The sequence below is a fragment of the Rhinolophus hipposideros genome (genome assembly GCF_964194185.1).
Source record: "Rhinolophus hipposideros genome assembly, chromosome: 12".
Classification (NCBI taxonomy): Eukaryota; Metazoa; Chordata; class Mammalia; order Chiroptera; family Rhinolophidae; genus Rhinolophus; species Rhinolophus hipposideros.
In genome coordinates this window covers 24,730,099-24,754,879 of record NC_138058.1, presented here as the reverse complement: position 1 = coordinate 24,754,879, position 24,781 = coordinate 24,730,099, and the positions used below count along the sequence as shown (strand labels likewise).

Sequence of the window (24,781 nt, the reverse complement as noted above, 5' to 3'; positions counted from 1 at the left end):
GGTGCGCTCCTCGGCGCTGCGCGTACCTGGACTCGCCCGGGACCGAAGCGCGGCCTCGGGCGTGGGGAGCTCCCGGGCTTTGGAGGGTCGGGGGCTCCGCCGAGCGCCAGAGGCCCCGCCTCGGCTGCAGGAAGAAAAGGCCGGCTCGCCCCGCCCCGTCCAGCCCAGCCAAATTTAAGAGCCCTCGCGGACAGCTGGGACGGACCCTGGCTTCCTTTCGCGGTGTTCCCACCCGCCTCTCGCGCTCCTGTCCCTGCGCGCGGCCGGCCAGGGACGCGCGATGCCCAGCCCGGTGCGCGCGGTGGTCCGGCCCCCGAGCCCAGGACGCCGTCCCGCGCCCCGGCCCCCCTCGCTCCCGCGCCTCTCCGCCGGCGCGGACACTCCCCGCACTCCCCGCCGCCTCGAGTCCTCCTTCTCCGTGGAAGCCCTACTCGCCAAGCCCGCGCCCCGGGCGCCCGTCTCCGCCTCCGCTGCCTCGGGCCTCTGGACGGCTCCCTCCGGGTCTCCCGCCCCGGTTCTGCCCTGGGAGTGCCCCGCGACGTGGCTGCCCGCCTCCCCGCGCGTGGGGCTCTGCCGGCGGTGCCCCCAGCCCCCGGCGCTGGCGCTGCGAGCGGCTCACCTGTGCGGCCTCCCGGGCCTGGGCGTCACAGGTACGACATGGCCCGGCGCCCGCGTCCAGGGAAGCGAAGCGGGCGGGGTGGCTGAAGAGTGGAGGCCACGGCAGAGGGCACAGGATGGAGGAGAAGTTCCTGAGTTTGGGAACCACAAGCGGCTGGGGTGGGGAGGGACTCCTACGTATGACCCTTGACCTCGCCGTGGCTGCTGAGGCCCTGGAGAGGGACTCGCTGAGACCGGCCCTGGCGGGCGCTGGGTTTCCCCCACCCGCAGCTGAGGCGGGAGAAGGTGCGTGCGAGGGTGGATGCGGGGCGCGCGGTGCCGGTGGGCCCGAGGGGGCTCGGAAAGCTACCAAGGCCGACGCTGGGGCTGCAGGGGACCCAGCCCTGCTCCTGGGTGCAGCGTCCTTGACAACGGATTTATTGAATCCTTTGCTCCCTTTCACATCCCCTTTGGATAATGTTTTGGTGGCAGATTCTTCCACAAAGTACCTCTCGTGAACCCACGGTCCTGTCTTAGCTGGAAGGAGCAGATGCTACTGGTGGTGCTTGCTGTTCAGCTGGGCGTTGCTAGGGTCTGGCGAACTCCCAGACCCCAATACCGCCTCCACTGCTCGTGTATGTGAGCTTATGCGCCACACTGAGCTGCTCTGCATCGGCTTGCTCATAGCGCTCTCAGAATGGTACCTTAGGGCGCTGCCGTGCAGGCACTTAAATCCCAACGAGAATTTAACTGTTGAGGTCATTTTCTCCTCTAGCATTAACATCCACCTACAAGAGCTTCTGCCATTTTTGGCTCTCTGGGTCCTGCTTCCCTACGTCTCCACGAGGAAAACAAGAGCAAAGTTAGGGCAAGCCTTATCAACCCAGACCAGAATTGTAATACAACTGTACCTGGTCCCTATGGTGCTCCCTGGGCTTCCCCCAGCCTATATTTCCTCAACTGCTTTCAGCTGGGCATTCCTCCCACCCATGCTGGAGAGAAACCCTGGGCTCCCAACCTCATCCAATTTCATGCCACTGCTGCTGGGAGCCTCGCCCATTACCCAAGCCATGTTTTTCTAACCTTCCCACACACCTGAGGTCTGAATTGTAGTTAACTACTCTATATTAAAGTTGTTTCATTTTCAAATTGGTTTTTGCATAGGTATTACATTCACACAGTTCAAATGTCAAAATGTTGACTAAGGTATATGGAAAACTGTCTCCTCTACAGGTTAGTGGTTGACCTTTAGCCACCTAGTTCCCCCCACCCCACAAGCAGCCAATGACGCGTTTCTTTCTTCTTCCAGAAGTGTTTTATGCATATTTCATACATGAATACACCCACATATACCTAGTCCCCCTACTAGACACACTGCTCTGTACCTTACTGTTTTCACTTGACCATATATTGTGGAGATTTTCCCATATCAATCCATACAAATCTTCTTTACATGGCAGAGTGGTCCATTGTAAGGATGTACCCTAACTTTTTAAACCAGGCCCCATTGATAGTTTCTCTTCTCTTGCTATTATGCTCATGCTTATGGTAAGCCTGGTGGGCCCAGTGGTTGGGGTTTTGGGCAGCCACGGTCCTGGCCTCACTCCCTGCATTGGGGCAGTTTGTCTGCCAGCCCTGGAGCTTCCCCAAGGCTGGTGGGAGCTGAGGGGTCTTAACTGCACTTGCCATTCCTGTCTGGAACAAGCCCTCCCTGACAGCCCTGTGGCTCACTTTCTCATTCTTTTCGTGTTATGACTCAGATACTGACCCTGGTGGACAAACCTCCATCTCCACCGGCCCACACCTAGGTGAGCTGCATGCACCTTTGTGTGCCTCTGTAAAAGGCACCCCTTCCTCCAGACAGACAGCACCTTGTCAGGGGGCAAGAACTGGCCTGTCGAGAGTGGGCAGAATTTCAGACTCTACTTACCCTCTCAGCTGGGTACAAGCTGTATGTAGTGGCCCTGTTCAAATGTCACCTCAGTGAGGGAGCTACCCTGTTTAAAGGTGCAAACTACACACACACACACACACACACACACTCACTCACCCTGTCCTTCCCTGCTTTATTTTTCTCACTAGCACTAATCGCTTTCTGACATACTCAACACTTAACCTTTTCTACACTGTTATATGGGGATTTTCTGTTTTGTCCTGGAACATGGCTGACACATAGTAGACATTCAAACAGTATTTGTTTAATGAACAAAAAGGGTGAACCGATGCAGGTCCCTTCTCTGCATCCTGTGGGGCTTCCTGAGGTAGCCAAGGAAAGGAGCAGAGGGCAAGGAGACATGGAGGTTTGGCAGCTCCTCTTAGGGTCAGAGGTTAAGCCCCTGAGCTAGAGAATAGAGGAGGCAGAGTTCTCCCAACATTGTCCCTTCTGTCCCGCTTGTTTGTTTTCTGTTCTTTCTGCAAAGTCTCTTCCCACTCTGCCTCTTGCTGTGTTCCCTGGCCAAGGGCAAGGCAGAGCAGTGGAGCTGTGAGCATTTTCTCTCTCCTCCAAGATGGGTGGATAGATGGATGCTGGCTAACCTCCCCTCCTGCTGGTTGCTCTCATAGGCTTGGAACTGGCTCACTGCCCAGGCCTGTGGGCTCCCCCAGACTGGGCCCCAGTGGAGGATCTTCAGGACATTGAAAGACCCCAAAAGAGGGTTCGAACTATGTTTAACTTGGAGCAACTGGAAGAGTTGGAGAAAGTGTTTGCAAAACAGCACAATCTGGTAGGGAAGCACAGATCCGAGCTGGCAGCCCGGCTCAACCTTACGGAGAACCAGGTATGAACAGCGGCCCGGCTGCACTTGGGGACAGACGCTACTCCTCGGAAGGCCCTGCGTGGTAGCTGGGAGGAAGACTTGGGCCTTCTTTCTCTGTGTCAGCATGTTAGGGGGAGACAGGCCTAATTATTGGCATACTCTCTGTATGAATGAGAAAACCCCATTTGAAATTACATTATGGGAACAATACACGAATGAATCTATAACTTTATATTTCCATGTTCAATAAGGAGCTGGTAGTGAAATTAAGTAGGTATTTAAGTAACTAAATAATAAACATTGCCTCTACCCCCACATTCCCTTCCAGCTACTGCACCATTTCTCTGCTCTTTTTACAGGCAAACTCAAGAACTGGGTATGTTCACTGTCTATGTCTTCACTTCCCATCTACTCCTTAACTCATTTCAATAGGAATTCTTTCCCTACCATTCCTTTGAAACTTCTCATTAAGGTCTCAAATGACCTCCATGTTGCCAAAGTCAACAGATGCTTTCCTTTCTTACTCCAACCGTCAGTACAGTTGACCGCTTTTCTTATTGAAACACACTCTCCTCTTGGTTTCCAGACACCACACTCTCTCGGTTTTCCTCTCAGCTCTCTGCCCACTTCTCTGTTACCTTTGTAGGCTAATTTTCTCTTTGTGACCAAATTTTTCTCCCCAGCTACTCCCCTGGTTTTAAATGCCATTTATAAGTCAATGACTCCTAAATTTGTATCTCAGCCCCACTCCCTTTTCTGACTATCTTCTTGAGGTCTCCACTTGGATGTCTTATATGGGTAGGCATTTCAAACTTAACACGTCTAAACCTCAATTCTTTTTTTTTTTTTTAAATTTTATTGGGGAAGGGGAACAGGACTTTATTGGGGAACAGTTTGTACTTCCAGGATTTTTCCAAGTCAAGTTGTTGTCCTTTCAGTCTTAGTTGTGGAGGGCACAGCTCAGCTCCAGGTCCAGTCGCCATTGCTAGTTGCAGGGGGCGCAGCCCACCATCCCCTGCGGGAGTCGAACAGGCAACCTTGTGGTTGAGAGCCCACACTCCAACCAACTGAGCCATCTGGGAGCTCAGCGGCAGCTCAGCTCAAGGTGCCGTGTTCATTCTTTGTTGCAGGGGACAGAGCCCACCATCCCTTGCGGGACTCAAGGAATTGAACTGGCAACCTTGTGGTTGAGAGCCCACTGGCCCATGTGGGAATCGAACCAGCAGCCTTTGGAGTTAAGAGCATGGAGCTCTAACTGCCTGAGCCACCCGGCAGGCCCCTAAACCTCAATTCTTGACTTTTTTCGCTCCAAATCTGTTCTTTTCCACGCATGTGGCTCCACCATCGACCCAGTTTCTCAAAACACCTAGTCGTCCTAGATTTCCCCTTCTCACCCACTTCCAATCTATCAGCAAGTCTTGTCACCCTTACGTCCAAAATACAGCTGGAATTGCTTCATTTCTCCCCACTACCCGCAGCCCATATCAGCCCGAGCTCTTGCTGGATCACTGCAAGAGCCTCCCTGCATCTGCTTTCATCCATTCTTCACACAGCAGCCAGCTGTAAATAGGACTATGTCACATTCCACTTAAAAGCTTTGAAGGTGACACTCCTTACCCCTGGCCTTCATGGTCCTGGGTGATCTTGCCCCCACTGACCTCTCCCCCTTTCTCTTCCTCCGCTTTCCCCTCTCACTCTTAGATGTGCCAGCGATGCCCTCCTCCTTTCTGGCTTTCAAACACTCCAGGCTTGGTTCTATCTCAGAGCCTTCCTACAGGTCATTCCCTGCTCGGCTTGCTTTTCTCTATCCCCACAGGCTGGCCTCTCATCCTTTGAGCCTTGGCTTAAGTACTGGTTCTTCAGGGAGGCTCAAACCCGTTTGTGTCCCCATTTGTGTTTAGATACTTGTTTGTTTACATGTTTGTTACTAGTTTCTCTCTACTAGACTGAGCTCCATGAGGGCAGGGACCATGTCTCTGTTGCTCACCACTTATAACTATCACCTCGGGTAGTGACTAATGCATAATAGGAGCTCAATAAATACTTGTTGGATGAATGGATGAATGAATGGCAACTGGGAAGGATGTTTTGGAGGTGATACTTCCCTTAGAAGGAAGAGACAATTTTGGCCAGTGTGGAGTGGGTACTGTGGAACAGGGGAAGCAGTGGGAACTGCTAGTCACATTCTGATCTCTGCTCACTGTCTTCAATTATAGGTGAGGGTCTGGTTCCAAAATCGCAGGGTTAAGTATCAGAAGCAGCAAAGGCTGAAACCGCCAGCCATGTCTGCCATGGCTGCCTCCCTGGATGAGCCCTCCAGCAGCTCTGACACTGGCATCCAGAAAGAAGACACCGAGTCAGGAGTAGACAGCTGAGGAATGGGATGGAGACTCGACCCAGGCTATCTGGGCTAACTCTTCCTGGAGCCACCCACTGGACCTCCCTGACCCACATCTTACGACAGAGCCTCGTCACGATCAATGGGCACCAGAAGAATCTGAACTGTTGAGAACTTTTCTATATTGACTCCTGGGAGCTGCAATAATGCAATAATCAGGGGCATAGACTTTGGCCTTCAGTTATGTCCTTGGCCATACTACTGAACTTCTGAGCCTTTTTTCTTCACCTGTATAATGGGTATGTGGATAACTTAGACCTCCCAGAGCTAAGATGATGTTTGTAAAGCATTTACAGTGTGCCTGGCCCAGTGCTAACTATGCAGCAACTGTTAAGGCTTAGAGGCCCCCTTCACCTGGAGGAGTGGTACCTGCACCAGCTCTGACTTCTCCAGGGATTAATCTTTTCCTGGCCTGGCTGTGGAAGAGAGAGGGCCTCCTTCAATCAATGTCTGGGCATAGAAGACTCTTCCCCATCAGAGATGATGGAGCTAACAGCAAAGAGGAGGGAAAGGTAGACTATTTAGCCCACTTCCCCTCACAGAGTTCCCCAACATTTTCTTGTTTTGTCTGAACTGTTACCAGTTTACCTGAACTGACATCTCTTCAGGCCCAGATGTCTCCTTGGAGCAGACATGCTACCCTGACTACCATCTCTTTCCCTCTAGCAACCTGCCTAGGCCTTCCCGACCACCTCCACATATACACTCCGTTTTTATACAGAATAGAGAAATTTGACCCTGCCATTGCCAAGGCTGGCGTTTTATTATAAACTTTGTATTTTCATGAGAGAGTTATTATTTCCCCCACTTCACAACTCTGACTCATGGTTCCGTTTCCTTCCCAGGAGTTTATCTTTAAGAAGCCTAGCTGATAGCTTACCTCTGTGAAGACGGCCACCAGCATTTGCAGAGCTGATTTCTCTAGCACTCCACATTCCTGGGTGGGCCTCTGCTGAGGGTATTTCTTTACAATCTAGAAGCTTCTGGGTACTGAGGTGAGCTGGTGGAAGGAGGCCTGCCCTGCCACCTGGAGGTGAGAAAGGGCGCGGTCCCCACTGCTCTAGAGTTTTCTGAGAGAGAAAAGGCAGGGAGCAAAGTTGACCCTGGAAAACCACCTAATCCGAAGACTGGACCATCGTCTTCTGGACAACAGGCCAAAGGCTTGAGGGAGGCCAGGATCCACCTCCAAAAACCCTTCTCTGTCCCTATCTTCAGGGAGATCCTTTCTAATGCTGGGTCCAAAGTCAACTCTATTAAATAATCAAAGGAACCCAGCTGAATCTCATCTGGCCTCTTCCAAGAACAATTGGCTCACGTTTTTTCTTTTTTAATCAAGTCAGCTACCTATTCAGCCATTACTGGACTCTACCCAAGCCCCAAATGTCACCATGAGACCATAGCAGAGGCAGACATGGGTCCCTTTTCAAGGGCACAGAATCAGTTGGAGGACAAGGGAATGAGACATGGAGGTCAGTCCTGTCAGTGGTTTCTCTCATTCAGGTTCCGGGTCCTGAATGAGAAAGCCCTTCTCCCGTGGTCAGGACAACGTGCATATGCACACTCAGTTCTGCGTACAACTTCAGGAGACCTCAGACCTGAGGTCCACAGGGGGTCCCGACCCCTGTCCCTCCCTTCCCCGCCCCAGGCTGCCAAGGCCCTAAGCCACTGAAGAGCCTGAGACAGGCACAAGTGCAGCCCGATCATTCACAGGACTGTGTGTTCCGTTGCCAGAGGGGCCCACGGAGAAGGGAAATCTTGAGCCCGACTTAGTGGGGCGGGCTAGTCATCCCTTCAGGTTGAGGGTCAGCGAGGACAGGAGTAACGGGGCGTGCGGCTGTCCTAGCCCGGGCTGGGTCCAACGACCTGCCACGCAAGACGGACACTGAATCGAGAGCGACAACAGACAGACACACAAGCATGTACACAGATGCACACATCAACACTGTGCACGCACAACGGCTCCATGCAGAGGTACATACTGGCCGCGAAGACGGAGCCAGACGCAACACTGGACAGATATAAAAGCACAAAGTCAGGTCCAGCTCCACCCCGTCAAGAAACCAATGGACCTAAACACACGTAGATCAAATTCGGAATCGCGCGTTTGTCAAATTTTAGGGACTCCCGGACACACACGCCGGGAGCCGGGCCAGAGGGCGTGGCTCTCGGGTCGGGTCTGGGTCAAAGGTCAGGAGGCGGAGGCGCGCCCAAGATGGCGGCCTCCATGGGCGACGTGTTCTCCTTCTGCGTGGGCGTGGCGGGCCGGGCCCGAGCCGCCGTGGAAGTCCGCTTCGTGAGCAGCTCCAAGGTGAGAGCGGGGCGGGTCCCGCCGGGAGTCCCCACCCAGCCCGGACTTCGAAACAGGCCCCCCGGGCCCTACGCCTGGAGTCGAGCGGCTCCTCTGTCGTTCGGGCGCTGCGGCCCGGCCCTTGCTCGCGGCCGGGAGCTCCCTGGTCCCCGGCTGCCTCCGCGGGCCGTCACGCGGTGGACCTCCAGAACCTCAGTGCGCGTCCCCTTCCCGCGGAATCGGGGTCCACCCTCCGGCGGCCCGAATGCGGCTGCACCAGGAGGGGCTGGGGGAGCCCCCCGACCTGCGGGCCCAGGCTGGGGGACACTTGCTGGGCTCCGGGAGCGCGGGGCGGGGCGGGGCCGAGCAGAGGGAACCGAGCTATAAGAAGGCTCGGGTCCTCAGGGAACTTTCGCAGGGAGATTTGGGCCGGGGGATGACGAGAGAGGCCAAGACCCGAGTGCTAAGGAATTTGGACCGGAGCCTGAAGCCCGCGGGGGCATTCGAGAGGTTTGAGCAGGACGGTGACGTGATTTTGTCGTTGTATTATCGTTTCTTTCAAAGTTCGTTGCAGGAGAAAATTGAAAATGCATGTAAAGAAAGAGGGGGTAAACATCACCTATAATCCTATTCTTCAAATACGTGTATATTAAAATCGCGTTTTTAGAAACTGCTTTTCGATGCAGCAGTAAATCCACATCACTAAACCTATTTCTGTGTATTCATTTTTAAGAGCTGAGTAATAGTCTATTTCATGGGATGGCCACAGTTCCCCGAATCAAATATGTGTGGGCCCTTATGTTGTATCTTATTTTCATTCCTGAGGTCAAAGGTCTGGGAGTTCATTTTCTGTGCACGCATCTTTTGGTTCTCTCCAACACTGCGTGTTTTCCTTCCTAGTTATCTTTGCCAATTGATATGTGCAAAATGTTATTGCTTTGTTCTCATTTACATTTCTTTGTTTATTAGTGAGGTTGAATAATTTATTCTGTGTAGGGGCTGTGTGTATTCTAGTCCTTGGCCAAGATACCAGTCTTTTAGTCCTCTGCCTCCTGTCCTCAGCATCTTCATACTGATCCAGGTTCCCACCCGGGCTTTCCATTGCCCTTCTTTCTACACCACAGGCATCTGGAGCATTCCTTTCCTTCCATGGAATATCACTTCTATGTCCTTGGCCTCCTCAGCTTCTCACATCTTCATCTTATGTTCTCTAATACTCTTTGTTTTTTGTTGTTGTTTGCTTGTTTGTTTTTTAAGAAGTGCGAAGCTCACAGTGGCCCACGCGGGGATGGAACCGGCAACCTTGGTGTTATCAGCACCATGTTCTAATTGAGCTAACTGGCCACCCACCTCTAGTACTCTTGATTGGCTCCCAGTTTGATGGTGTCTCAGTTCCATCACTCTTGGCATGTAGAAATATTCACCTTTACCTTCGCTTAGCTTCCTATCTCTCGGCCCCCTGCTTTCTTCACTTTTCCCCTCTCACTTCATTACTTCAGCCACTCTTCTTCCCTAATTGTGCTGTCCCAGCCTTCTATCAAAACCCCAGCTCTGGAAGAATGAGCTCTCCATGACTACACCTGATCTGCTGCTGGAGAAAAATCACATTGCTACCAGACTTGGTGACAAGATAGATTATCGTGGGCTTTTTGCATCTGTATTCACCAAGTGAGATTGGTTTGTGACATTTTTTTCTTTGTGCTATTTTCCTCAGGTTACCACATCAGTTATGCTTATTGTTTTAGTAAAATGGAGAAGCCTTACACTTTTTTTTCTGTTAGTGAGTAGTTTAAATAGCATGAGAATTATTCTTTAGTTTGGTAGAGCTGACCCATGAAACCATATAGGTTAGTGGCCTCATGTAGGATAGTTGACAACTTTATCGCTTCTATAGATACTAGCAGGAATGCTATTTAAAAGTGTACCAACTATTATGCCAGGCATGTGACCAATCGCAACAGAAACCTAACCAAATACAGTGGATGCCAACCAGAATGCCATACTGGTGGGCCACAGGTATTAATAGGAGAAAACGCTGTTTAGTAGTCTGTCTAGGCTTTCCTACTTTTGAATTCAGCTTTGGTAATTTATATTTTTCATAAAATCATTTAGTAAAGATTTACAAATTTCTACATAGTCTTAGAGTTTTGCATAATCACTTGTTCTTCAAATTGGAAATATCTTTGCATTGTTTGTGCCCTTTCCACTCTGGTTCACTTTTCTCCAAGCTTCTTGGAAATAGGAATTAAGAGCTATTTTTCTTGAAACACTTTTATGTTTTGGGGATGAGCAGTTTCACAGAGGAATAGCTCTGCTTCTTTTCGCTTTGTTTTGATTACTAAATATTTTTCACATTTGGTCCTTTAGAAAGAGATCGATATTTATCTAATGTTGAGATTTGAGATTGTCTCAGATAATGTGGGGCCCTGTCCATGTCTTTTCTGTCCAATAGCAGAAGGCCAAGTTTTCATTTTGCTAGACTGGGTCCCAGGGACTACAAGGCGTGGAGGTGGGGTTTCCGGAAAGACAATCAAGAGCGCATCCACACCTTTGCCCAGCAGTTTTGTTCAGCTGCCCCGTCTACTGTGAGAGCTCCCAGAGTTGTTCAGAGGGTTGAGATTTGTGACTCATGGGTTGCTGAAGGCCTGTCCTAGTCCACACTTCCCTGCTTCTCTGACTTTGGAAGGTGCCTCTGTCTAGCCAGAGTGCCAATGCTAGAAGGAAAGAGGGAGCTACCCAGGAGGCCACATGACAGGACATTTCACGGCTGTGTCAATCATTTTTCTTTCTCTCCCTTCTTGTGACAGTTCAGTGTTGTCAGGGGCACCACCTCTCTTCTCTAAGTGAACAGTGGGAGCAAGTGCCCGGTGGGGCCGATAACTTGCCTGGGTTTGAAGTTGTCTCCCAAATCCCTTTGCACATCTGAGAGATGGCATCAGTGACTGTTTCCTCATCCTTCATTCCTTATGTGGTATATGGTATTCTAGACGCTGCCTCTCAAATTTTAACATGCATATGAGTTACCTGGGCGTTAAAGTATAGATTCAGATTCAGCAGGTCTGGGGTGGGGTCTGAGATTCGGCATTCCTAACAGTCTCCCAGCTGACGCCCAGGCTGCCCGTCTGTCCCCTCACTAAGTGGTAAGGGGCTAGGACTCATGAGGCCCGTCCACCTGTGTTATATCATTGCATGCTAGAAACTACCTGGTAGGTATTATTATAATCCTCACTTTTCATGTGGGAAACATGCAAAGAAGTGAAGCATTTGGCTCAAAGGTTCACAGCAAGTTAGCATTCGTACTGGTACTAGGAGTAGTCATTCCTTTCAGAGTAACCCCTGGAAGTTGTTGGGTGCCAGGCACTATGCTAGGTTGTGTGAGTACCCAGCCAACCTGGGAAGTAGGGCACAAACTAAGCCTCCCTTTCCCTTGGGGTAGGGTTTCTTTGCAACCCTGGGCAGTAGCAGCACTGCCAGGATCCTGGAGGGGCATGTGGGTGACTCGGAGAAAACTGCCCTACTGTTACCAGCTCCTGGTACAAGAGGCCGCTGCCTGCTATGAGCCTTGGCTCTGCTCTGGCCAATCTAAAAATTCTCCTCCTCTGTGTAGTCTGAGATGGCTGATATGTTGGCTCCCTCCCCATCCCAGGCCCTCTGCTCTGAACAGGCTGACGGAAGTGTGACTCAAAGTAGGTCAGAACTGCATTTCCAGGAGGAGGCAGTTACGGGGGTGCTGACCGAGCTCCAAGGACCCTCCCGTGGCAGGGGCCTCTGCTGACGGAGCATGTGGAGGTGAGGCGGGGAGGCACTCTGTCTCTTCTAATGGCCATTCTATTCCTTGTCTGCCCTCTTAGGGGAAGGGGCTCTTTGCCACACAGCTGACCCGGAAGGGGGAGACCATCTTCGTAGAACGGCCCCTGGTGGCTGCGCAGTTTCTCTGGAATGCACTTTATCGGTACCGAGGTGCGCACACCTTGCCCTCTCCTCGTGGCTCCTCGCCCGGCTGCCTTTGTGCGCGGAAGAGAGTTGCGTACATCGCCATTGGCAGCTGTCTCTGAAAGTCTGGTGTTGGGAGGAAAGGCTGTCTTCTCTTGGAGAACCGCTCCTGAGGACCACACCTCTGTCTGATCTCAGGCCTTTAGGGGGCTGTGAGCCTGTAGGAGAGAGGCTCTTCCTAAGTGCTTCCTGGGGGAGGACGGCCACTCAGGTGGAACTCAGGCCTAGTGTAAGGGACTGGAGGTCATGCTGAAGGGCTCTGTGCCAAAGTGGAGCCCTCTGCCAGGAGGAGGCCACATGCCCCTTGGTCAAAAAAGGCTGTGTTGGGAGTCAGAAGCAACGGATGCCTGTGGCTTTGCCAGCCACGTGCTTTTCTTCACACTTTTCTTAGGCCAGAGACAAACTGTGGAAGGAGGATCACGTGGCTCCAGAATGTGGGAAAAACCCAGTCTGGGGGAAGGAGGAGAGCCCTACAGACTAAGTCCCATTGAGAAAGAGGGGTGGGGTTTCCTCAGAGGGGGAAGAGGGAATCATCTACCTTTGAATGCATGGAAATTCATTCATGCTTTCCATTCTTTAGCATATTTACTCACGTCCCAAATGTTTACTGAGCACCTATTAAGTGCTCGCCATTATTCTGGCCCTGGGGATACTGCTGTGAAAAGGACAAACATGGCCCCTGCTCTCAAGAGACTTACACTGTCATGTCTGGCTCGCTCCCTCAGCCTGTGACCATTGCCTGCGGGCACTGGAGAAGGCGGAGGAGAATGCCCAGAGGCTGACCGGGAAACCCGGCCAGGTGCTGCCTCACCCTGAGCTATGTACAGTGCGAAAGGACCTCCACCAGAGCTGTCCCTACTGCCAGGTGAGTGTCCTTGGGGAGTGCACCTGAAAGGGGCTTAGCTGAAGTCCTCTCTGGGGAGACCGGAACGAGGACACCCCGGTCGTGGCCCTTGAGAGCTGTAGTGTAGGGTAAGATGTGGAAGGCTCAGGCATTGTGCCAGTTTCGTCCTCCCTGTTCCAGTCCCGTTGTCTAGAAAATAGGCTTGGTGGGAGCTTGCCCTCTTCCCAGGAGCCTAGGGGAGCTTTCCCCTCTACCTGCAAAGCTCTCTGTCCTTCCCGTGATTTTACCAGCCTGGGTTAGGTGCTTCCTCACATGCCCCCAGAGCACCGGATGCTTTCTCATGTCATAGTACCACTGAGCTACTACTGCTCAGGGGCTGTTTGAGGAAGAAATGCAGTTAGAGCATGTGGGTACCACATGGGACGTGTGTGCCTTGCCCCACGGCCAGATCCTAGGGTGCTGACCGCCACCCCTTCCAACAGGTGATGTACTGCAGTGCAGAATGTCGGCTGGCAGCTGCTGAGCAGTACCATCGTGTCCTGTGCCCAGGCCCCTCCCAGGATGACCCCCTGCATCCTCTCAATAAGCTGCAGGAGGCATGGAGGTAGGTGGCATTTTAGCTCTTCTTTCCTTTACCCCTCTCTCCCTGCCTGCCTAGGCTCAGCAGATGCAGCCATCTTTCTTGTTACCATTCCTCAGATCTTACCCCATTCTTAGGATTAAACAGAGGTCACGTCACCCAAGTCCCTGCCTTTAGTCTGAACTGCCAGTCCCACCATCCTCGGCATTTTACACTTCTAGAAAGTCCCTTGAAGTCCATAGGACGTCCAATGTGACGTCCTGCCCAAGCCCTTGCCGATGACTTGCTCTGTTTGGTTATAAATAGGGTTGGTAGGAAGGATTCTCTGTAGCAATCAGACTGGACTTCCTTGAACTTAGCTATTTGGGAGGGTGTTTCTAGGCTAAACCTTTTTCTTTCTCCCCAGGAGTGTTCACTACCCCCCTGAGACTGCCAGCATCATGTTGATGGCCCGGATGGTGGCCACAGTGAAGCAGGTGAGCCCAGCTGACCCTCCGAGGGAAGCTGACTCTAGTCTCATTCAGCCCTTGGCTTCAGTCTCCTCCTCACCTCAAGACTGTGGGTTGGATGCAGAGTTCCTCCTGGGTTCCCCAAAGCACAGTTCCTTACTATGCAAACCTTAGGAGTCGCTAACCATACATCTAGCAGGGGGAGTCTGGGCTCACCTTGCCTTAGCCTTTGATCTGTGAGAGGACTTCTTACGTAGCAGCAATTCATGCATTTGATTTCTAAGCACCACTTTTTTAGGATTGTGTCTCTTACATAAAGCAAGAGAAGCTATTCTAACCTCTTCTATGAATACTGTTGCTCCTCAGCCTCATTCTCCTGTTTTTCCAAGTGTTGTTAAATTGTCTAGTTTGGCCCCAGTTGGGAAGATGCTTGGGGATATGCAGGGTGGGGAGGACGTCCCTAGGCAGGGGAAGGGTTTACCGAGAAGCTCAGGTGTATTTCCCCGATGGCTTTAAATCATAGCTGCTGCTCCCATATGGCGAGAGTGGCAGTAAGGATGTGGGTTTCTGTTTGTACGTGCACGCATGGGCATGTGGGAGCGTGACCCTGAAATACATCTGTTCACTGCAGGCTAAGGACAAGGATCGTTGGATCAGGCTCTTCTCCCAGTTCTGCAATAAAACGGCCAATGAGGAGGAAGAAATTGTCCACAAACTCCTGGGGGACAAATTCAAGGTTGGTCTTTGCCCATGAGCTCCCCTCCAATAGCTTGGGAGGTTCTATGGCAACCTGAGGGAAACTCCACATTTGGTCCCTTCCCAGCCACAGGAAGCAGTTAGAACCTGAGGCCAAAAATCTATTCAGAGGACTTACATTCCTGCCACTGTTTAACTTCGTGACCTAACGTGGACCTAACACTGGGAAGTGGGGTGATGACAGAGGAAGGAGGGGTTGGGTGCCCTGGTGTGGAAAGGCAGGACCTCACGATAGGATAGCAGTGGGCAAGTCGGGTATAAGGGAAAATGGAGGGGTGGGGGTCCACAGGGTCAGGAAGCAGTGTGAAACAGGAGAATTTTAGCTGCTAATGTACCGAGTATCCACTCCCAAGCAGAGAATTACAAATCTCGCTGAGGACAGCAGCCTTCCACACAGGAACTGCCTGAAGGTGGGGATAAGTGTGTGAAAGGGCATCTGGGGTGGGCCTTCCTGCACCGAAGCTGAGGAGAGGACGGGGAGAGGCAAGCTGGTCTGGAGGCCAGTTAGGGGAACCTGGAGGCTGGTGGTAAGGGCTGATGTTCCAAGCCAGGCTTCCTCGGGCCTGCTGGTCGGAGTGCTGGAAGGCAGGGAGGGACTTGGGCTTGCCACTGTGGATTGAAGCAGGCCACGGACTGCCATGGCTCTCTGGAGATGACTCCGTGGCCTTCCTCTGCCCAGGGAAAGCTCAGTCTGCAGAGCTGGCCCTTTGCCTTCCCGCCCACGGTCTTCTGGGCCCAGCCTGGGTGTTAATGGGAAATCCTCAGGGATGCAAGTCTCTCCCTGCTTCCCCTAAACCAGGGCCAGCTGGAACTTCTGCGGAGACTCTTCACAGAGGCCCTTTACGAGGAAGCACTCAGCCAGGTGAGAGTGGGGACGGGGGGACCTATGTCCTCCCCAGTCACTCCAGCTCTCCAGGAGCAGCGGAGTCAGCAGCTTCTACGAGGACAACTAAGCCAGAGCTGACTTGGTTTTTTGGAGTTGGGATGGGACTGACTCATGGAAGCCTTCCTGAACAGAGTTGGATCAGGAGGAAAATCAGGTGGCTGTAACCTGACTGCTCATGTCTTTCTCCCCCACAGTGGTTCACTCCAGATGGATTCCGGTCTCTCTTTGCTCTTGTTGGGACCAATGGCCAAGGAATTGGGACCAGGTTAGGAGACACTATTCCAGATATGTTGGACTTGTCCCTCAGGGCTCAGGGGGAGATTGACTGAGGAAGGCAGCCACAGCTCCTTTCAGGATTAGGGTGGGGCAGGGGGTGACTTTGTGTCCAGAGCGCTGGACTGGACCCAGTGATGGGGACCAGAAAGACTGAGATGGTGGAGTCTGCCCTGGGGAGCCTTGGTCTGTTGGGGAATACCCTGGAGAAAGAAATGGGATTAACTAGCCTGGAGGTGGAGAGGCCCGTGAGCCGGACCTCTTCCTCCCCAACTCGGCTGCCTGGGACCCCCAGCTCCCTGAGCCAGTGGGTCCATGCCTGTGACGAGCTGGAGCTGAAGCCTCAGGACCGCGAGCAGCTGGATGCCTTCATTGACCAGCTATACAAGGACATCGAGGCAGGTTGGTGAGATGGTAGACACAGCCTTCCCCGAGTGGTGGGGGACATAATCCTTGTATGCCTGTGGGAAGCTGCGGATCTGTCCACAGGACACGCAGATGACAAGTGGCCCTGAGATCCATGCAGAGGCTTGATGCTGGGGGTCGGGGTGTGCTGAACAAATGTGGCGCGATCGTTTATAGTAAAGCAAGGCTTGTGCCTCAGAGGTGTAAGTTCAGGAGAAGTAGGGTGGTGGGACAGTGAGCCTTGGACAGTGTCTACTTGTAAACCTACTTTCCTTTTCCCTGTAAAATGGGTAGCATAACATCTGCGTATTCTGTCTTACAGCTACTGGCGAGTTTCTTAACTGTGAAGGATCCGGCCTCTTTGTGCTTCAGAGCTGCTGTGAGTTTTGGCCTTGAGCAGGGGTGGCCTCGCAGCCACAGTTCACCCCTTTTGCTTGGCCCCTTCTAGGCGGGTAGGGCTGAGTCTGGGAGTGGCATTAGGTCTTAGCTTCTGTGGAGATTCTTCTGGGCCTTTCGGTCCATCAGTGTTTCATTCATTCATTTATGGGATGTTTGTGCCTTAATATATGTTTCTATATAAAACCTTCCAGTGGGCCAGGACCTGTGCTCTGGCATAGTCACAGATGGAAGCATGGGCCTTGCACCACCACTGCCCTGTGAGATTTGGCAGTGTCAGGGGAGCCTGGGAGGCCCTCAGCATCCTGGGAGGAGGGAGCTCAGGCTGCCAGGCGGTCTTATCTCCACCTGAGGGGGAGGGGTAGTCAACTCAGACTATAGTCTGTTCTACATCCAGCCTCCCACTCTGGTTGCCTCACTTCAAACCCCTCCTCCCAGGCTCCAGGACCACTACCGTCCCATAGTAGGCTCTCAGAGGCAGACAGGACTGAGTTAGTGGTCTGGCATGGGCAGCCCTTTCATAGCCCTCCCTGTTCCTCCCTTTGTGACACACTGGGAACACAACTGAAACTCAGGGTGATGGGTAAGGAGGAAAGCGGGCACAGTCGTGACGGTGGGAGGAGTGATGTGGACCCGCATTTGTGCCGGTGCTCTGTGCTCTTCAGGAAAGAGCACTGGACGGGAAACTTGAAGTCCAGGACCTGTGCAGCCCTAGCAGGCGTCAGAGAACAAGGAAGGATGGGACCTAGTGCTCTGCAGAGTTGAGGCTGTTACTTTTATTAATCAGGAATCCTCATTACCTGCCTCTCATGACGTAGGCAACCACAGCTGTGTCCCCAATGCAGAGACCTCCTTCCCGGAAAACAACTTCCTTTTGCATGTCACCGCCCTGGAGGATATTAAGCCAGGAGAGGTGAGGGGGCTGGGAGCTGGGGGGCAGGACAGGGAGCAGTGGGCCTTGCAAGTTCTGCCCAGATTCGGGGCAGCAGTGGCTACAGCCCCAAGTTCAGGCTGTTGAGTTGAATCCCATTGCCCAAGGCCATGAGTCTTTTGCCCATGAGTATGCTCTAACCCTACTCCACTTCTTCAAAAACTAACTCCAGAAAGCCTCAGAGCAGTGTTTGGGAGACAGCTGTATGCCAGGTTCTCGTCCTTAGCCACCTTTTGATCAACAAATCTGAGGCTTCTAAGAAAGCAGGAGATGGCGTGGGCGGTGGGGTGCTAGTGTGGGTTTGGGGTCCTGACTGTTAGCACAGTGTACAGGGCCTGGTGGAACTTTTCTTCCAGGGCAGGTAGCATCGCATCAAGGTCACCTCAGAACCCAGCCCCAGACCTTGGCCCCTGACTGCTTTTAACCGCAGCCTGAGGCTAACTGCAGTCCCCTGTCTCAGAGGCAGGTTGTTAGAGCCTCAGAGGGGCTTGCTGAGGGCCTGGGAATGGATCCGGGCAGCCCACCCCTTCGCCGAAGGGCATCTCAGGCCCCTGGGGTTGGGGAACCCCTAATCCCATTTAATAGAGCACAGACCGTCAGACCCCACTTCTTGTCTGCCCTCCAGGAAATCTGTATCAGCTACTTAGACTGCTGTCAGCGGGAGCGTAGCCGCCACAGCCGCCACAAGATTCTCAGGTGCCAGCTGGGGCCGTGGTGGGCACCTGGGCTCTGGGTCCTCCGTCCTGGTGGCTGCCTGACTTCACCCTCACCGCTATTCCCCACCCCCTGCAGGGAGAACTATCTGTTTGTCTGTTCCTGCCCCAAATGCCTGGCAGAGGCTGATGAACCTAACGTGACCTCGGAGGAGGACGACGACGAGGAAGAGGAAGGAGAGCCGGAAGATGCAGAGCTGGGGGATGAGATGACTGATGTGTGATGTCTCCCTGCCTGGAAGGGGCCCTACCCCAGACCTTGCCGGAGAAGGGGGCCTTCCCCCAAAGAAGAGGTTTGGAAGGAGCTCCCTACTCCCATTGCCTGCTTCCCCCAATTCCAGCTCCATGTCTGCTGGAGGGTAGGACAAAGGCTGGACCCTAGGTCCCCCACCCCCCACCAGACTTCGTCCTCTGGACACTGCTGCTGAGTGGCTCAGGCTCTGCGCTGTCACTGAGCCTCTCAGAAGTGGCCTTCCCCTGAAGGACTCCACTCGAGTATGAGCAGCTAGAACCAAGGTCAGGGCCTAACAGTTTCTTTCCCTGGGCCCCATGGCCACACTTACCCATCCACTTGAGGCTTCACCCCCCTTAATTGCTATGGGGGGGGTAGCAAAGTGGCAATCTGAGGACAGCCTTACTTCACTGAAGAAGAAAGGAGAGTGAGACACCTTCACCTTCTTCCCCACCTCCCACCACTAGCTGATGAGGCAGCTGCCTGACCACACACAGCTGGGAGAGGCAGGAAGGAAGAACGGGGCCTCCAGAGCACCTTCCGTAAGGCTCTCTGCTGGGGAACACTGAACCAGGGGGAGAACTTCCCTCTCCCCACCTTCCTACTCCTGCCACTTGGACATCTGGGGGAGTAGAACTTAACCCCTTCCCCAAACTCCAGAATCTGTACCTTGTGCCTTGCCTCCCAGGTCCTGGCACAGCGGCTGGCCCCGTGGGGTATGGAAGAGGCCTCTGCCTCCCTCAGGAGGGGCGTGTGGAGACCCCTTCCTCACAGCTTCTTCCCATTGAGGACTCGAGCGGCATGGTTGAGACTGGGGGTGACAGGCCTGTGCTCCTTACATTAGGATGCTCTGGAGTCTTCCTTGGGACCAGCTGATCATGGGGCAGTGAGGGGCTCTCCTGGCCTCAGTCTTCATCTTTAGGGTCTCCACAGAGGAACACTGAAGTCTTCCAGAAACCTAGAGGACCTGGGCTAGATGCTCGGAGACTAGCCCTGACTGTCGCCCATCCCCATATCGGCACTACCACTCACTCTCGGTGGGGTGCTGTGGGAATTACAACCCATCACTCGCAGTTCCTTTCTGCATACCTTCCCTGGGAGACCTGCTGAGGGATCCCAGGAAGACAGGTGCCTGCCCCCCAGGCCTTTTCCTGGCTCATGAGTCAGGTGGAGCCTGCCTGTCAGGCCCCTGGGTTCTTACTCCTTCACAAGCACCCCCTCCCACCCCCGCTGCCCCGCTCTTCTCAATAAACTGTGAGTGGTGACAGGCCTTTGCAGGACTGCTTGGTGGAGAATGATGACAAGCTGCTGGGGCATGCAGCAGTCACAGGCGGTGCAAAGGCACGTAGGGGACCAGGGAATGGCAGGAGGTAGGAGCTCAGCTCCCCGGCTGGGGCTCATCTCCGGTCTCATCTGTTCTGCTGTGCTAATGTTTCTAAGCCCCAGCACAAGGGTCTTCTATGACCCACTGTGGACCCCCAGCGCCAGGCAGCAAGGTGAGCTTTCTCCGGAGGGAGCTAAAGCTCCTGAGACCTTACGCAGGAGCCTGTGCTGGGATCCAGGATTAGCACTGCTCCGAAAGGACCCCAGGCAAGTCGTTTATGCTCCGGGCCTCAGTGTCGTCCCCTCAGCACAAGGGCATGGGACCAGATGAGGGAGTGTGAAGACCCCGCCCGCCCCGCGTGCTGTTTATCTAGGACACAGTTACAACCCTGATGAGAGGCTTTATTGCTAAGAAGTCGGTGAGGCTTTATTAAGTCCTCAAATGGCAGCTCCTCAAACCACTCCAGCAACTGCTGTGGAGGTCACTGAGGAGACCCTGGGTGGGGGAGGCCGGAGCCAGGTGGGATGTGACAGGTCACAGATGGCTCTCAGGCCATCCGCCTTTAGCCCCTTTGATTCCAGGTTCTAGCTAAGAAGCCCTGGGGCCTGGCTCTTGCCTCTTCCACAGCACGAGACACCCTTGGGGGCCCTGGGGAAATGAAAGCATGGCGTGCCTTCCCTTAGCCTAGCCGAGGCCCAAGCCTCCTTCCTCTGTGTGGCTCCACCTGTCCCCAGATGCTATCCCCAAGTCCCAAACAGCAGAATTCCTGAATTTCCCCTTCCCAGCCCAGAGTTACTTATGGCTAGAAGGTGGGACTAACTCTTCTACCAGAAGGTCCAGGGCGGCTGCAGCAGCTCAAAGGTGGGGATGCTGGTGACATTGACGGGGATGGAAATGACGGCCCATGGCAGCCCATGCTGTTCCAGGGAGCGGCGGATCATGTAGCTGGGAGGGCATGAAGAGAGGTGCTGGTGGTCACTTTCTCAGCACCCCCTCATGCCCCACTGTCCCCAGCACTCTGGGAGTTCCCAAGCCCAAGGACTTTTGGGGCCCTCCGACCAGGGCGCCCCAAGATGAGGCTTGTGGGAAGGAAATGGTGATTGCCCTTGACCTCCCCGAGTCATGGCACCAGCCTGGTGCTGACACAGCCAGAGACAAGGAGCCCTCACCCATCTCGGCCGAGCAGGAAGAGGGCGGGGATGTCTGCCGTCCGTCGGGTACTGTCCTGGATCATCTCCACGTAGAAGCTGTCATTGTCAACCGCGTTGTCAGAGATGATCACTGCCCGCCCGCCGTGCTCCTGGACCACCCGGGTCTTGGAGAGGAAGGAGCAGCCCCTGGAAGAGGTGATGATGAGACCAAAGGAAAGGCAGGGGTCTAGCTACCCCTCCCTCAGGCATCACCCTAGGAGGAAGAAAGAAGGACTACGGATCATTTTGAATAAAGGCTCGTAAGTGGCCAAAAGGCATGGATGATCTTAAGACATTTCTTAAAGACCCTGAGAATGATGAATTATTTAAAAACAATTTCAAAGCATCACCACCACCACCACTGATCTCAGAATCTACCCTATGCCTACTCTCCCCTTGTGCCGCTCCTCACCCCCTCTCCACCAGAGCGATCTGGTCCTGGATGAAGAAACCGTTGCTGAGTTCTCCACAGGCCTCTGAAGGTTCCGCAGGGACAAGGTGAATCTGCTCATACCTTGTGTGCTGAAAGACATTTAGACAGGTTAGAGGGTGAGGAGATGTACGTGCTTTAGGACCGGCCGACAGTCCCATCCTATCAGCTCATGAGGTGTGGAGTGATTTCTGTGTGCTGGGCTCTTCATTCTCACAAGGGCTTATCTAGTTGTCCTACCCCACCCTGCCTTTCCAGACAGGGGAGTTGGTCTGGACCCAGAGGGGAAGTAACTTGCCTTAAGTCACGTGATTTCAGAGGTAGAACTAACAGGGCTCTTGGTTTTTCACCAGTTCATGTTCCCAAAGACAGCTCGTCCCTCCATGGTGCCCAGGTCTGTATTATGCCCAGGAAAGTAGCAGGAAGCCCTTCTTTCCTACACGGCAACCCTGGAAGGCAGAACTGGATTCTGCTCCCTTTCCCTGTCCCAGCACGCAGGTTATTGGTTGAAGGGATGAGAGGGTCACCTCAGCTTAGTGGGGGAAAGATGGAGACAGGATCAGAGACGAGGGGCGTTCCCTGAACTTACAAAGATACCACCAAAGTCCTTTGCAGGTGTAGCTGTGAAAATGTATCGAATGTCCCCGGGACTCAGCACTTGGAAGTACAAATAATCATGGATACGTAAACCTGAAAAACAAAAGAGTACAAGTGAGAAGACTCCATCGATCCAGTGCCTTCAGCTGAGCTGGATAAAGTGTGCACCCAAGGACCCAGCTTCAGCCAAGTGGGTCCTCCAGGTGGGTGGGAGAGATGGGTCAGATGGCTCAGTTAGAGTGTGAGCTCTCAACAACAAGGTTGCCGGTTCAATTCCCACATGGGATGGTGGACTGCGCCCCCTGCAACCAAGATTGAAAACAGTGACTGGACTTGGAGCTGAGCTGCGCCCTCCACAACTAGATTGAACGACAACTTGGAGCTGATGGGCCCTGGAGAAACACACTGCCCCCAATATTCCCCAATAAAATTTATTAACAGAAAAAAAAGTTGACTCTCTGGTCCCACTGCCATTGTCCTAGTTCACCACTATCATTTCTTGTTCTGGCTGGTCTGTTTTCCTCCATTCTTTCTCCCTAAGGTCCATTCTCCAAACAACAGCCAAGGGGCTTCTTAAAACATCTTAAAGCAAATAACGACCATGTCACCACTCCCATGACTGCAATAACCTTCAACGACTTTCATTTGGACTTAAAATCTATAAACTATTAGTTATGGCCTATGAGGCCCTGCTCCATCTGACCCTTGGCTGCTACTACAATCTCATCTTCTTCCTCTGTTCTAGCTACACTGGCCTCCTTTTAGTTTCTTCACTTCTCTGAGTCTTCTCTCTCTCTGGATGGCTTTCTACCCTCACCCCACCCACCTCTCCCCTCTTTACCTGAATCACTCCTACTCATCTGTTAGTTAAGTCATAGCTTAAATGTCACTTTCTCATTTTCTCACTTTCTCAGTCCTATGACTGCCCTCCCTTTATGCCCATTCAAAATGTATTTTTTCTCCATTGACACTTTCAATATAATTTGCAATTATACAGTATTCATAATTTTTTGTTTACTGTCTGTCTTCACCACCAGGGCAAGGATAAGTTTGTAGCTTCATTCAATGCTGTATGCACATTACTTAATATAGTGGCGAGGATATAGTGGGTGCCCAAGAAAGGTTGTTGAATGAATAACAACGATTTCCAGCTCCACGGCACTGAAGAAGGGAATTGCCAGAACCAGATTTCCTGGGGTGTGGGAACTTCTCTTCAGCACCAAAGTGTAATGTTTCACCCAGACTTGAGTCCCTGGTTTCCTGAGTCCAGAGAGACTGAAGAATGTGGAAGGGTGGAAGCTGCTGCCACAGGTCCATAAGTCAATCAACAAACCTGGAAATCACTACTGGGTGCCAGGGTTGGGACTGATTGTGGCTCTAGTTCTCTCGTCTACTGCCCAAATCATAGCCACCAGGCAGAGCTCAACTGCCTTGGCCCTGGGCTATGCAGCCTTTCTTTTTTAAATCTTGGCAATGAGAAGGTCCCATCAGATACAAATACACCCCCAGGAAGCCAGCACTAATCTCCCCCTCGTCACACACCCTTGCCTGGCCTTTGCATCTGCCGATCTGTGTAAATTAAGCGTGGTGGACGTATGCGTGCGGCTGTATGTGTTTCTGTGATCCTGTAGTGTGGGAGCCCACGTGCAGGAATGTGTGTTCCCGGTAAATGTTATGTGAGTGCTCACCTACATCTTTCCAGCTTTTATATCTCTACTTGTCCCTTGTTCCTCCTTTGGTCGCTCCCCCAGCCATCTGGGTAGGCGTTAGTAAGGGCAGGGGAGAGTCTTGCTTTGACATGGAGAGATGAGGACTCAGAGCCCAGACTCAGGCTGCGCCCAGCTCAAGTCCCTGAGGACCGCACCCACCCACTCCAGCCGCCCATCCCCAGACCTGCCATGTCCCGAAATCGCGGGGTCCCCAAGGTGACCCGTGGCCCCCGCCGAGCCGTGCGCAAGACTGATGGCCCGCCCCGTCCTGCAGCACAGCCCCGCCCGTTGCCACTCACCGTGGGCCGTGACGCATGCGGGGAGCCACAGCACGAGACAACACCAGCCCGCGGCGCCGAGGACCATCTCCAGGGCCCGGCCGGGCCGGGCGCCGCACTTCCTCCAGCCGCCCCGCCGCGCGTTGCTCGCCCGACTTCAGCCTGACAGCTGCTCTGGCCTCCCGCCCCCAGACCCGATCTCGCTGCTGGTTGGCGGATGGGAACGAGGCCCACGCTGATTGGCTCCAATGCCTGCTCATGTAGCCACACTTTCCGCCTCTGCGCCTTAGCCTACTTCCTATTGGTCAAGAAAAGTGGGGTCGAAGGCTGACTGGCCTAAACTCTCAACAGCAACTGCCGGCCAGCCCCGCCCCAGCATTTCTCAGTTTGGATTCGACTCTTCAGGACCTCCCACCGGGGGGGGGGCGGGGGGAGGTGGTGGGAGGGCTGGCGGGGGAGGACCTGGAACTGGGATGGGTTCTTCGTAGGACTCGCTTCTGCCGCCGAAAGTCCTGGCTGTCAGCTCTTGCGGTCTCGGCGGGATTCTCCCCGCGGCCGACTCGCACAATGATTTTGCCTTCGCCCAGCGGCTCTTTTCTCCTCCCCACCCCTCCTTAAAAAAGTATTCCTCTAGCGCCCAGGTGTGATCTTCAGCGACTCCCTCTTGCTTGTCCGTGGCCAAATCCCACTGGCGCATGCGCGCTTACAGTGGTAGGCGCTGGGGACGCGGCCAGATGCGCCCCACCCTCGAGGAGGC

General features: G+C 53.4%; 3 protein-coding genes across 3 annotated transcripts; 2 read left to right on the top strand and 1 right to left on the bottom strand.

Annotated features, from left to right (window-relative positions):
• Window positions 1-280: 280 nt before the first annotated feature.
• Window positions 281-5,728, top strand: NOTO (notochord homeobox; the record flags this gene model as incomplete). Its single annotated transcript, XM_081068838.1, has 3 exons — window positions 281-650; window positions 3,160-3,374; window positions 5,570-5,728. The coding sequence occupies 3 exons, from the start codon at window positions 281-283 to the stop codon at window positions 5,726-5,728; spliced, it is 744 nt and encodes a 247-aa protein (XP_080924964.1).
• A 2,219-nt stretch (window positions 5,729-7,947) lies between these two features.
• Window positions 7,948-19,766, top strand: SMYD5 (SMYD family member 5). Its single transcript, XM_081068543.1, has 13 exons — window positions 7,948-8,059; window positions 11,890-11,998; window positions 12,757-12,896; window positions 13,358-13,479; window positions 13,862-13,931; window positions 14,536-14,640; window positions 15,460-15,522; window positions 15,741-15,811; window positions 16,115-16,221; window positions 16,547-16,603; window positions 17,439-17,533; window positions 18,177-18,247; window positions 18,344-19,766. Exons 1-13 carry the CDS (start codon window positions 7,964-7,966, stop codon window positions 18,486-18,488), a joined length of 1,251 nt encoding a protein of 416 aa, XP_080924669.1. The 5' UTR covers window positions 7,948-7,963; the 3' UTR covers window positions 18,489-19,766.
• A 439-nt stretch (window positions 19,767-20,205) lies between these two features.
• PRADC1 (protease associated domain containing 1) lies at window positions 20,206-24,723 on the bottom strand. The gene is made up of 6 exons (XM_081068544.1): window positions 24,487-24,723; window positions 24,046-24,322; window positions 22,030-22,130; window positions 21,423-21,532; window positions 20,990-21,157; window positions 20,206-20,765 (listed from the first exon to the last, which is right to left on the bottom strand). Exons 2-6 carry the CDS (start codon window positions 24,110-24,112, stop codon window positions 20,645-20,647), a joined length of 567 nt encoding a protein of 188 aa, XP_080924670.1. The 5' UTR covers window positions 24,113-24,322; window positions 24,487-24,723; the 3' UTR covers window positions 20,206-20,644.
• Between the last annotated feature and the right edge of the window lie 58 nt (window positions 24,724-24,781).